Source organism: Perca fluviatilis, chromosome 3, assembly GCF_010015445.1.
Source record: "Perca fluviatilis chromosome 3, GENO_Pfluv_1.0, whole genome shotgun sequence".
In the NCBI taxonomy this organism is placed as follows: domain Eukaryota; kingdom Metazoa; phylum Chordata; class Actinopteri; order Perciformes; family Percidae; genus Perca; species Perca fluviatilis.
This window is the reverse complement of record NC_053114.1, coordinates 11,779,750-11,791,986: the sequence shown is the minus strand read 5'-3', so window position 1 is coordinate 11,791,986 and position 12,237 is coordinate 11,779,750. Positions and strand designations below refer to the sequence as shown.

General features: G+C 40.1%; 1 protein-coding gene across 1 annotated transcript; it reads left to right on the top strand.

Moving 5' to 3' along the window:
• The first annotated feature begins 7,549 nt into the window (after positions 1 to 7,549).
• Positions 7,550 to 11,219, top strand: fgf4 (fibroblast growth factor 4). Its single transcript, XM_039795496.1, has 3 exons — positions 7,550 to 7,984; positions 9,442 to 9,545; positions 10,883 to 11,219. The coding sequence occupies exons 1-3, from the start codon at positions 7,588 to 7,590 to the stop codon at positions 11,057 to 11,059; spliced, it is 678 nt and encodes a 225-aa protein (XP_039651430.1). The 5' UTR covers positions 7,550 to 7,587; the 3' UTR covers positions 11,060 to 11,219.
• Positions 11,220 to 12,237: the final 1,018 nt, after the last annotated feature.

Sequence of the window (12,237 nt, the reverse complement as noted above, 5' to 3'; positions counted from 1 at the left end):
GATGTGTCAGAATGCCACTTTTTATCTGACTCTCAGCTAGCAAAGCAGTCTTATTACAAATGTGTGACACAGAACTGAGGACAGTTCTTTCATTTAGTTATACACATAAACATGTCCCTGAGCTCAGAGTGGCTGACTGCAGTACAGGTGTGTTCACTTGTAAATAGTGACCCCTAGAGGCAGATAGCTGTCTCACTTCCCAACAAAGTCTCACTCCCTACTTGTCAAATGTCTGACGCATGGTCAAGGACCCCTGGCGTCAAGTTCCAACGAAAGAAGTGTACCTTTTGCGTTGTTTTTCGACATGAGGGTCCGTCAGATAGACATTCATGTTAATCCCTCACCATCTGATATAAACGAAAGAAAAAACATGGCCCCTTAACTCGAATTCTGTGGCATTATTGGTATTTTTAGCCCTATAACCGCTGTTTTAATCAACATTTATTCACAAGATCTTATCAAGGTTTATATGTATTTCTTTTAATGTTATTATTTCGGTCTATTTCGGCCAGAGAAGCTGGATTGCTTTGTTGCTTATTGATATTTTTAAAACTATAACGCAACAGCTATCAACATTTATTTAGATGTTATCATGGTATTCATTTCTTTATTTTAATAGTATTTCGGTCTTATTACCAGTGAAATATTACAGTATGCTATAAAACAGAACACTACAATATGATCTGAGTGGGGCGCATTCAAAGCCCATATCCCACACTGCAATGCGGGCAATCATATCAGAGAATTGGACAGCGGGTCTTTAACGACAGTATTGCTTCAATGTTCGTATTTAATCAGTGGTTTCATCACCAGCAACAACATGTTGTTCAGCTTTGTTCCAGTAAGTTATGCACAGTAATAACGTTTAAAAAAATCAGCGGAAGTGACGTAGTAATTACCGCTCCTCGTCTGTGAAAGAACTGCATGTTGTACGTGAGAATTTACACAATAAAAATACCAATAATGAAAAAAGTGTTTTATGCTAAGCACTTTGATTTGCCTTATATATACTATATAAAATAAAACTACAGTTGAGTGTTTAGAAATACAGCCTAATGGCTAAGTTGACTAATTAGCATTGTTTTGACTTGTATTGTTGTGAAAAACAAAAAATAAACTATTTATAAAGAGAAGCATTTTTCATTTTATTTTCCATGCATCGTTATTTAAAAACTCAATTTTCTAATTTTGCGGTTGATGAATGTTAATAGCGAAGACTAAAGGGAAAAAACATGAGCATATATATGTGTGGGACTTAGTTTGATTTAAAATCACAATGCATCATTAGTTGTTTTAAATAAATTACTTTTTTGAAATATCAAATTTATGGTAGACCTAACATATTAATTATTATATTCAGAAGATGATCCTCATATCAATCACAGTGGTTACAGCTTGTAGCCATCCTAACCTTTGTAGCCTTTACTGAGATTACCTTTTCAAAATTAAAAAGGGACTAGTTTTAGGAAGCATTTTTAAGCAGATTGTTGCCAAGGTTTTTGTTAGTAAGATGTATATAGCTTTGTATGGCTATGTGTACATATACAACATGTGTTTTGGCATTTTAGGCACACTTCTACCTCAGCCTGTAGTGCACACAGACACAAGTACTTTTGCATTTCTGCTGAAATAGAGACCTGACCTAGTGGTGCCATGCCAACAATCTCATTCAACCATTTCACAAACTGAGGAAAAGGTCATGACATGGGTCAGAGGGTATCAGAGGTCATAAATGATGAACCAATCAATCAGCTTTGCTCCTATAGGCACCTTGGTGTTCATATGGACAACACCAGGCTGGAAGGCCCGTGTTGAAAGTGTGTGTTATCATTTAGAGCAGACACTCACAGTGAATCAGAGGGTTATACTATTATATATGTTATATATATATGTTATATTATACAAGGCTGCATTACAGAGCATATTCATATGTCAGAAAGCATGGCGATATCTAAAAACATCTCATTTAAAGCTTGCTTGTCAGGTGACTGTCATGAAGGTTGTGGAGGGAATAGAAACCAGTCTCTCCTGGCAAGCACAGAGAATATGGTCTGATCTATCTTTATTCTCCATGCCAGATGAGCTCTTGTCCTCTGGCAGAAGATATAGGGTACCCCAATGTAAACTTAACATTTAAATAATGTTCCTTGAGGCTGCAGGGGTTGCGCAATAGCTTCATGATATAGGGTTTTGTGTAGGTTGCTCTTGTCACTGTTTGTGAAAGATGAGCAATAGATTTTAGCGGTGTGATGTGCTTCAGTCTGGCTACATATCACTTTGTTTATGTTGTTTTTTTATTGTAAGTATATGTCAGCCGTATGATAAAACAATATGTCAAGTGTTATGTGTGAAGCATTTGAACTCAAGGCAAATATCCCTCTGGGGACAATAAAGCATCGCCTGCAAAGTCTCCATGATATGTAAAAATGTAAACGTTGTCGTAGGACTATAGCAAACACATTGTTGGACAGGTCTCAACCTCGACAGTAACATTTGTCAATCTGAAGAGGATAGATGATCTCTGAACCTTGAACCAAGTACATTTTTGAAGGCTTGTCATTTAGCAACAGACGGTGCTAAACACATAGGACCAGCTGTTATAGAAAGCTCTGGACCTAAGCTGTCATGTAGATATGGTCACCAAAGTTTACCCACTGTAAGCACTGTTAAATATGGTAATAAGCTATTTTGACCTATTTAACGATTCGATTTTTAAATTCTGATGACACTAGGTGTTCCCCATCCCCCAAAAATCCCAGGGTGTATCCAAAATTCTATACTGCCAACTTCTACTTCAGAAATATACCAATATATTTTAAAACTACAACTCCCACTAGAGACGCGCCCCAGAACCTGCACACAATACATGAGACAAATACATGAAGCTGTATTTTATTATTATTGTTATCTTTATTGTTTAAATCCTCAAATACAACGTTAACAAAAAAATCAATATTATGAAAATTATGTATTTTTATCTTCTTATCCACCGAGCGGTACATACTATGTCACTTCCAGAGTATTCCGCAGATTTTTTTAAGCGTTATTACGGTGCATAACTTACTGGAACAAAGCTGAGCAACGTGTTGTTGCTAGTGACAAAACCACTGATTAAATATGTACATTGAAGCAATAATGTCGTTAAAGACCCGCTGACCGCTGTCCGATTCTCTGATATGATTGCCCGCATTGCCTTGTGGGATATGGGCTTCGAATTCACCCCGCTCGGATCATATCGTAGTGTTCTGTTTTACAGCATACTGTAATATTTTACCGGTAATAAGACCGAAATAATATTATTAAAATAAAGAAATTGATACCATGATAACATCTAAATAAATATTGATAGATGTAGCGTTATAGTTTTAAAAATATCAATAAACAACAAAGCAATCCAGCTTCCCTGGATGAAATAGACCGAAATAATAGCATTAAAAGAAATACATATAAACCTTGATAAGATCTTGTGAAAAAATGTTGATTAAAACAGCAGTTATAGGGCTAAAAATATCAATCATAAAACTGACACAGATTTCAAGTTAAGGGGCTGTTTTCTTTCTTTTGTCTATATCCGACGGTGAGGGATTAACATGAATGTCTATCTGACGGACCCCCACGTCGAAAAACAACGCAAAAGGTACACCTCTTTTCGTTGGAACTTGACGCCAGGGGTCCTTGACTATGCGTCAGACATTTGACGAGTAGGGAGTGAGACTGTGTTGTACTTCCAGACACCGGTGGGAATGTGCATCTAATTTAACCGGTGTCAGTTTGTCAGAGCTGCTCAACAGCCAGTAAACAAAGGAAATATTCAATCATTTCAGACTTTTTAGTAGTAACAAAAAAAGCAGAGGACATAAAAAGTTTTGTGGCCAAGGTGTAGTTTCAACACACATCAAAATGTTTAACTTTTCACCAACAGAATGCAATGTTTTCAAAAGCTGAGCTGAAGTACATCAGTTTAAAACAAAACCTTGAACTATAGTTGAACACAGTTACAAACAATGTTGCCATATTAATTAATTAATTTATTATATTATATTTATTTATAATAATCTGAATATTTAGAAAAAAAGTGCCACTTTAATGTTTAGCTTTTAAAAACTACACACCAGTCTGGATAACAAATGATTCTACAGACGACCTTCTTAAGATGGTATGTGGCAATAAAAGCTAAGCAGAAGCAACTTTGCCAATTTTCCACAGGGTGTTATGTAATGTAGACAAATTCATCGGTACAAGTCACTTAACCAGTCCAGTCTGGCAGCAGTTCAGTGACAGCTGTCAGGCTGGCCAGCATCCAACTGTACTGTGCCAACAATATCAGAGGAAATATCTCTCCTCTGTGACACACAGAACATGACACTGGATATACATATTCACTAACAGGTAGGACACCTTTTCAAACCTTGGATGGATTCAATTCTGCCACAATAAAGGCTAAATTAGGTTTTAATTAACACAACATTCAGAAAATCTACTCACTTTCGGTACACCATATTTTCAATGCTGGAAGATTACTTTTTATATGAGGTTATTTCAACTTTAAATGTTGCTTGGGGCAAACAAAAAGACAGGGGGAGGGAGAGTTTGCAGTGCTTGGTTCATGGTTTCCATAGTTATAATCAGTGATAATATTTTTTGATTCAAAAGTTAATTTGAAAAGCATTGTCATTACCATGCATTTATGAATTATAAGAAGATGCAGTCCATAGCATTGGAAGTGTAGAATAAACAAGTCTGTGAACGAATGCTTGCGTCGAATGTTGAGACATTTTAAGATCTGAATTGCAGCTGTCACCCAGTGAAATCTGAAACCTCTTTCCCTCAGCATAATTCATTGCGTACATGCAACCTTAAACCACAATGACTTCAGTACAACATAAACAAAAAATAAAGCCGTACATAACTTACAAATCCCAGCATGACTGGAGAGAAACATCTCAACCTAATTTTGTTTTAAAGTGATAATAGGAGATTACAGCACCATGGACAGCGACAACACAGGAACTGCTGCTCTGCTCAGCTCAGCTCAGCTCACACAATTCTTCAGGTCTTCAAGAACACTGAGAAGCAGCCAGCTCAGACTCCAGAGGTTCAGTGTTCCATCCTGGAGATCCTGTGGTCCACCAGCTACCCAGAAGGTTCAATGGTTCTCTGATTCAGGGATTCAGGACTGATCAATTGTCCTGGTGGTCAAATGACTCATCAGCTGTCCTGCATGCCTGATAGATTTTCAGCCATCCAGCGTATTGGTGGAGAAGATGTCCCACAAACCATCAGTTTCTCAAAGGTTTAAAGGTATGTCAGCCATCCTGTTTCCTGCATGTGATGTGATCCAGTACTTTACAGCTACACTAGAGCTCAGGAGTCCATCAGCCTATGAGGTCCTAGGGGTCTAGCAGCCCATACGCTGTCTTTGAGGTCCAGTGGTCAAGAGGTTGTCCTGGAGGCCGATTGGTTTTATATGATGGCCCTTATGCTGGTCCTTGTCAGCCATACTGGAGGTTTGATGAACTACTGGCATGATTTTGGTCCACACATACTGAGAGGGTCCTTTGGTCCACAGACTGACAGACTTGGTCCTGTTGGCTGGCTGGTTTGTCAGCCATTTTTGGGGATGGCAGTCATTAGTCTATATCGACAACATTTCATTTTTACGGTAATGTTCCAGTGCCGCCAGAGGTTCCGTCAGATGGCCGTCCCCTTCCTCTTTCTTTGTGTTGGCGTTCTAAACTCCGGTGAATTTATAAGGACTATGGTTAACTGCTCCTCAGATCTCTGCAGGGTAAATCCAGACAGCTAGCTAGACTATCTGTCCAATCTGAGTTTTCTGTTGAACGACTAAAACTACTTTTGAACGTACACATGTCCCACCAAAACAAGTTCCTTTATTTCTTTTTTTTTATATAATTATTTTTATTATTTCCATCAAGAAGCAAAACAAGTTCCTTCCCGAGCCAATTTTGCTGCGATTTTGATTGGTTTGAAGAAATGCCAAAAAAACCAGAGCACGTTTTTCTCCCATCCAGGAGGTCTGTGTGGACTAGCCAGACCCTCCTCCGCTGCGCTGTGGAGATAGAGCTGGCAAAGCAAGACTAGGTAGGCATCAACCAGGCGCCTCGACACCACAGGATTGTGTCTAAGATCAGAGTGCATTCATAGCATACAAAGAAACAATGTTGTTGTACATTGAGGATCAGCCGAATGTGAACGTGAGAAAACGTTTCATGCGTGGTCGATGAGGAGCTGGACGGAGCCACCCCGGAGATCAAAGGACTCTTTCTCTGGGCTGACCTTCAGTGCTCCAATATACAGATAAATAATAGGACACTCAACAGAGAGCGTAAATGCTAGTGCTCAACATATCTTTGGCAGGAATAATAGCAGTGATAAAATGGTGAAACAAAGGGAGGGTACACCATTTTGTTTGGTTTATTTCAATGGACGTCAAAAGCATTGCACCAGTGCATCTGAATGACTGTCAAGCATGACACATCAAAGACATGCTGCTGTGACACCAGTTGGTTATTAGAATTCAAACAACAAGTAATATAAATAAAACATTTTTTATTTCAGAGAAGCATTTTTATTGCAGAAAACACACATATATTGCACCAAATTTATACTACTAACTTTGATGTAGGCCTACAAAAGTCCAAAGGTAATATCTGCAAATAAGATGGTTATCACACTGTGTTTCCCTGTATTTGCCATCAACAACATCCCTAAATATAAAACAGAAAGGGCCTGCTTTTAACACTGAAAATATATGCTACATCAAATGAAATAATAAGAATACACAAACAAAACAAACTTTAGGGTGTTGTAATAACATTAAATTCACAAAACTTTCTAAAAAGTTTCTAATGAGACACTTTTTCCAAGAGGTGTAACCCGTATATATCTTTACATCATACAAGGTTTGTTTATTGATTACAAAAACGGATACATGGTCTATTTACACATAGGCTATGACAGTTCACAAACTTGGCACGTGATTCAGTAGTAACGTCAGAACTGTGTAACGTTTTGGCCAACAATGACAGCCTACTTATCATGCTGCAAACTCTCTATTTAGTCTTACCATTGTTTTCTATAAGGGCCCGGGACATGATTTCCCTTCTACCAGTCTTAAGTTAGCGCTTTTTTCATTTGGTTGAATTGGACCTGTGTTTTTTCCTGTTATTGTTCATTTATAGAACTGTCTCCTGTCTCGACACCACGGTCTGTTAACTGGGCCGTTTCCTATTTTACATCCTCCCATACATAAATTATGATATTCTGCTGCTGATAATGAAAGCCTCGCACAAAGAACTTTTTGTTAATCATAATAACGCCTTTATTCGTGTATTTTCTACAAACTCCATTTGCTCTCAGATAAGGCAGCTATTATTTGATTTCAATAAAGCCTCCAGCTCTGTTTGTGCGCCTGATTGTGCAAATGTAGTTTGTAGATTTCTTCTAAGTGTGGAGCTGTGATGTAATGTGTCTGCAGGTATAAATATAGCGGCATGGCTGCACAGCGTCCATGCAGATCAATGTCGCTCCGGCGCTAAAGCTTGCAGTGCGCCTGTCGGTCTGGGAATGAGCGCAACTTCCACACGCTCCTCTCTGCCGAGCCGCTGCTTCTTCTTTTTATTCTCGCTTCATTGGAAAGGCAAACGCCGGGACGCTGCTCACAGAGCCAGACGCGGGATGGGCTCTCTGGCCGCCCTGCGGACAGTCCTGGTCCTGGGCCTGGTGACCGGACTGGCGGGATGCGCCCCCGGCTTGAACGGCACGGCGGACCGCTGGGAGGCTCTCTACTCCCGGTCCCTGGCGCGGCTCCCGGGGGAGAAGCGGGAGGAGATCAGCCGGGACGGCGACTATCTCCTGGGCATTAAAAGGTTGCGGCGCCTCTATTGCAACGTGGGGATCGGCTTTCATATTCAGGTGTTACCAGACGGCAGAATAACGGGAGTACACAACGAAAATCGCCACAGTAAGTTGCGTCTTAAGACTATTAGATATAAGCAGTTGACTTTTTATTTTCTCTGACAGTTTCTAACAGTAATTGTTGGTATTAACAACAACAATAACAGCAAAGCTGAGATTTTTTTTATAAGCTTTGAAGAAATAAACTAAATGACTAAAACACTATTATTTTGAGCATGTTTCCAGTAACTGACTAAACAGGATGTTTCAACACTGCTTCCATCTGATCCAAACCTTCATTTATCACCATACTGAATGAGATGCTGCTCATGCTGTCAGCTAGTGAACACCTTACAGATATTGATCCATGCGTAAGGCCAAACATCTGGAGTTCTACTGTTCGGTAGTGCCGCTGAGCATAGGCCTATCTGTGCCGCTGCTGTCCGCCTTGTGTGTAACCAGAGCCCGCTGTGATCCAGGCCAGCGGCCAGCCAGCACCTAAAGTTAGGACACAGCGCATAGACCCATCTGTTAAGACAGATTAACCCCAGCAGTCTGGCCAAGATAAAGTCATACACTGCCTCGCATTTGCAGACAGGGAGAATAACAAATATTTATTTACCTACTATGTCAAATCTAATCCCTGTCATCCCGTGTTTATGCAGAGGAGTGACAAAAGGCTGCGAGCTGTGGAATTTAAGTGTTGCCTTGGAGAACTTAAAGCATGTTGGTTTTTTTTGTGCCGCCTCTGTATTATTTTGAGACAAGGCATACAAATTCAGGGAGATACATTACAGAACATCTCTGTAAGGAATTCCAGCCACTGTAAAGCATTTTAAAATGATAGCAGGAACAAAGGACAGTTTGCTAAAACCCACCAGCATGCCGAGGCCAAGTGAGAAGCTGCATCAGTAAACCTTGTGCCTTTAATGCCATTACCTGCCACAGACTTACCAAAGAATACAATAATTACTGATGACTGACAAGATATTTACATGTTATCAACCAAACCTCAGAAGAAATATTGTTCTTTTTGTGACTTCTGAACAAATTGTCACATCATATTAAACTAAATATAACAGCCCTATTATATATAAAATATTCTGAGATATGTTAGTACTGTTTAAGACCAGTTTGGGGTTAGGTTAGAATACCTTGGTTAAGCATACAATTTAAAATTCACACTGTTTGAGTTCACACAGTGCACAATCTTTCACCCATTTATTGCCAAGAAAACCTACATTTGTGTATGATCTACAATGAGATCAGGCTCAAACAGTGCCACACTATAAATTAATCTACATCAAATTGTTGACACACCGTATCACCTGTAAAATGTTAAGACACAAGTGCTCATCAGCATTTACAGCTTGAATCTCAGCTAGAGACTGAATTATTTAGCTCTCTATGCTCCTGACTTATCCAACTCATCTTCTGGGACACATACAGTAATGTCAGTGTCTGTGTGGAGCACTCCATCAGACCAGTATGTTTCAGTGTGTGTGTGTTTTTTTTTTCCTGAAGGTCTTCTGCAGATCTCTCCGGTGGAGAGAGGAGTAGTCACTCTGCTGGGTGTTCGCAGCAGACTCTTTGTGGCCATGAACCAGCGAGGAAAGCTCTACGGATCTGTGAGTGAACCAACACTGTGACTGACTGACACATTATTAATTTTCTGTAATTAAGTCACAAAATACTGGAATTGGCATATAGAATATCACCTTAGTCCTTCCAGATTCTCCCCCCTTTTACGTAGAGTAAAGTTATTACTAAGTTATTATTATTATTATTATTATTATTATTATTATTACTGAGTGTTTATACCCAGTGACTGCCAGGGGCAACTGTTACTTAGCTATCAATGGTCAAAACCTGTGTTAGCTGCTGCTGTATGGTCTGTTTAGATTGAAAAGTAAAGGCCCTGACACACCAAGCCGACGGCCAACAACTAGTGGCGACAAAGGGCGACTTTGGCGTGGCCTCACTTCGGCTGTTGTCGCCTTTGTCTTGGCCAAAAATTTGCACTGGAACACACCGCAGAGACTACAGCTGACGGCCAAGTACTACGTACGTTCTGCACACGTGTGCATAATAACTCGCAAAACCAGCAGGTGGCGGTAATCTCTTCTGAAACGGGATACCCACCTAACGTTGCTATGATACCCATAACAAACAGTGTTTGCCTGGATCAATAGCGGCAAAACCAAGCTGTCATCCGTTCTCTCTGCAAAGAATTCTCCATGCGGTGGGAAGCGGAGCAGAGGAGTCATGCAAACACTGGCGTTAGCTTGCTACTTCCACCCACCTAACATGCCTTCATGCTACACAGAAAATGAGGCGAACAAAGTTGTCACTCCAGCGATAGCAATGTACTTTCCTATGATGTGACAAGAGGGAGTGAATAAAACATTAAGTTGTTACATTTGACTAATTTAGAGGCCGGCTGGCTAGTTAGCGTGATTTCCAGCACCAACCACGGTTCAGAGATAGGGCCAACGTTCTGGTCTTAATCTTTAAATTTCCCTGTAGAACATTCATTTATTAACACAAGTAGTTATGTATCAAACAGCACATCCTGATTATTTAAAGAATACAACACCATATACGAATCAAGAAACAGTCTAAGATAAGTTCCATTGGAAAGAGCCTTATGATTCCCAGCTCACAAGCTATTATTCCACTCAGTGCAATCAGAGCCTGGTGTCCTGAGGCCCGCCTCACTCACATCATTCACCATTTGACAATCTAATTTTTTGTGGAAATCTCTGAATGAAACAGCTACTGTACAATAGACTTGCCCTCAGAAATAAAGCAATTGTTTGATATTAATCACGACAAACAATATAGACTTGAACCTCCTTCGCCCCTCCACCCCCTCCCAAAAAGTCCCGGCATCTTTGTTTTGTCTCTGCCTTCAAACAATTAGCATTTTCTAGTAATCCTTATATCTCCCTCTTTTCTCTTTCAGTTACACTTCAACAATGAGTGTAAGTTCAGAGAGAAGCTCCTCGCCAACAACTACAACGCCTACGAGTCGATGGCCTACCCGAGGATGTTCATCGGCCTGAGTAAGAACGGCAAAACAAAAAGAGGAAACCGAGTGTCCCCCGCCATGACAGTGACACATTTCTTGCCAAGAATATAGTGGCCTCATAAATAGACTTCACCTCAATATAGAGACAGAGGAGGTGTGTGGGGGGGGGGGATCCAAACCATGATGCACTTTCACTCCAAACTTTATGCAAGTGTATCATATTTGATCTTTTGCTTTGTGTATATTAATTTTTTTATATTTATGTTTAACAACAGTTTTGTATTTTTTTAGGAGATGTTGTCTTTTCCCTGTGTGTGTGTGTGTGTGTGTGTGTGTGTGTGTGTGTGTGTGTGTGTGTGTGTGTGTGTGTGTGTGTGTGTGTGTGTGTGTGTGTGTGTGTGTGTAGGTAGGTGTGTGTGTGTGGGGGGGCTGGGGTTCACGCTAAACACGTTATTTATGTTTTAATTTTCTAATTTATCAAATATTTGCTGCTACTCAATGAAATCCTGTCTTCGGATGTTGGTTTCCTTTGCACTGATGGGAAAGTACGCAACAGTGCACTGGAGATTTATATGGCTACACTATGTTTTGTTTTTTGATTTGTTTTTTAAAAAAACAGAACCTCTTTCAAGTCTTAGCCTAAAAAGTAAATGAGGCACGAGTGTCTTTGGTGTCAGAAGTGACACTGATTGCCAAATGCTCCAGCTCCTTTGTGTGGCACTGGAGCCTAATTGAAACAGTATCATCTTACTGCTGGGGAAAGAGAGAGAGAGAGAGAGAGAGACAGAGAGAGAGAGAGAGAGAGAGAGAGAGAGGAGGAGTCGAAGAACCCCCACAACCTAGTCTGTTTATAGCTCTGCCAGGGGGGATGAACTCTGAACTTTTCTGCTGTCAATCTCAGTCAGACCTATAAGACTACAGATAGAGAGCGGCATCCTCTTTGATATTATATAAGTGGGGAATTTGGGGCTTTAAAGGCAAGGTCAAAGTGCTGAAATGCAATGGAGAAACTGTAGCCTTGACTTTGGAATACAACTATTCTTTATGTCAATTTATGTCTGATTTTCAGGTAGCTGTTAGACTGGAAGAAATGGCTCTGCCTGCTGAGCTTGAATCAGAACAGAAGAGAGCATTTGGCAGAATCGCTCGGGAACTTTATGCCAGTTGAACAGATATTTACCATTTTGCCTGTGTCATGCCAAAATTTGTCTCCCCTAGAAAATGGCTGTTCATGTCGTCATCTTTGACTTAACTTAAAGTGATACTATGTATCTTTTGAAAGAAGTTAT

Bases quoted from the DNA above. Each gene is read 5' to 3' on its own strand.
- fgf4 (XM_039795496.1), top strand. From the start codon at position 7,588: ATGAGCGCAACTTCCACACGCTCCTCTCTGCCGAGCCGCTGCTTCTTC. The intron at 7,985-9,441 runs GTAAGTTGCGTC...TTTTTCCTGAAG, and splicing joins ACACAACGAAAATCGCCACA to GTCTTCTGCAGATCTCTCCG. The intron at 9,546-10,882 runs GTGAGTGAACCA...TTTCTCTTTCAG, and splicing joins GAGGAAAGCTCTACGGATCT to TTACACTTCAACAATGAGTG.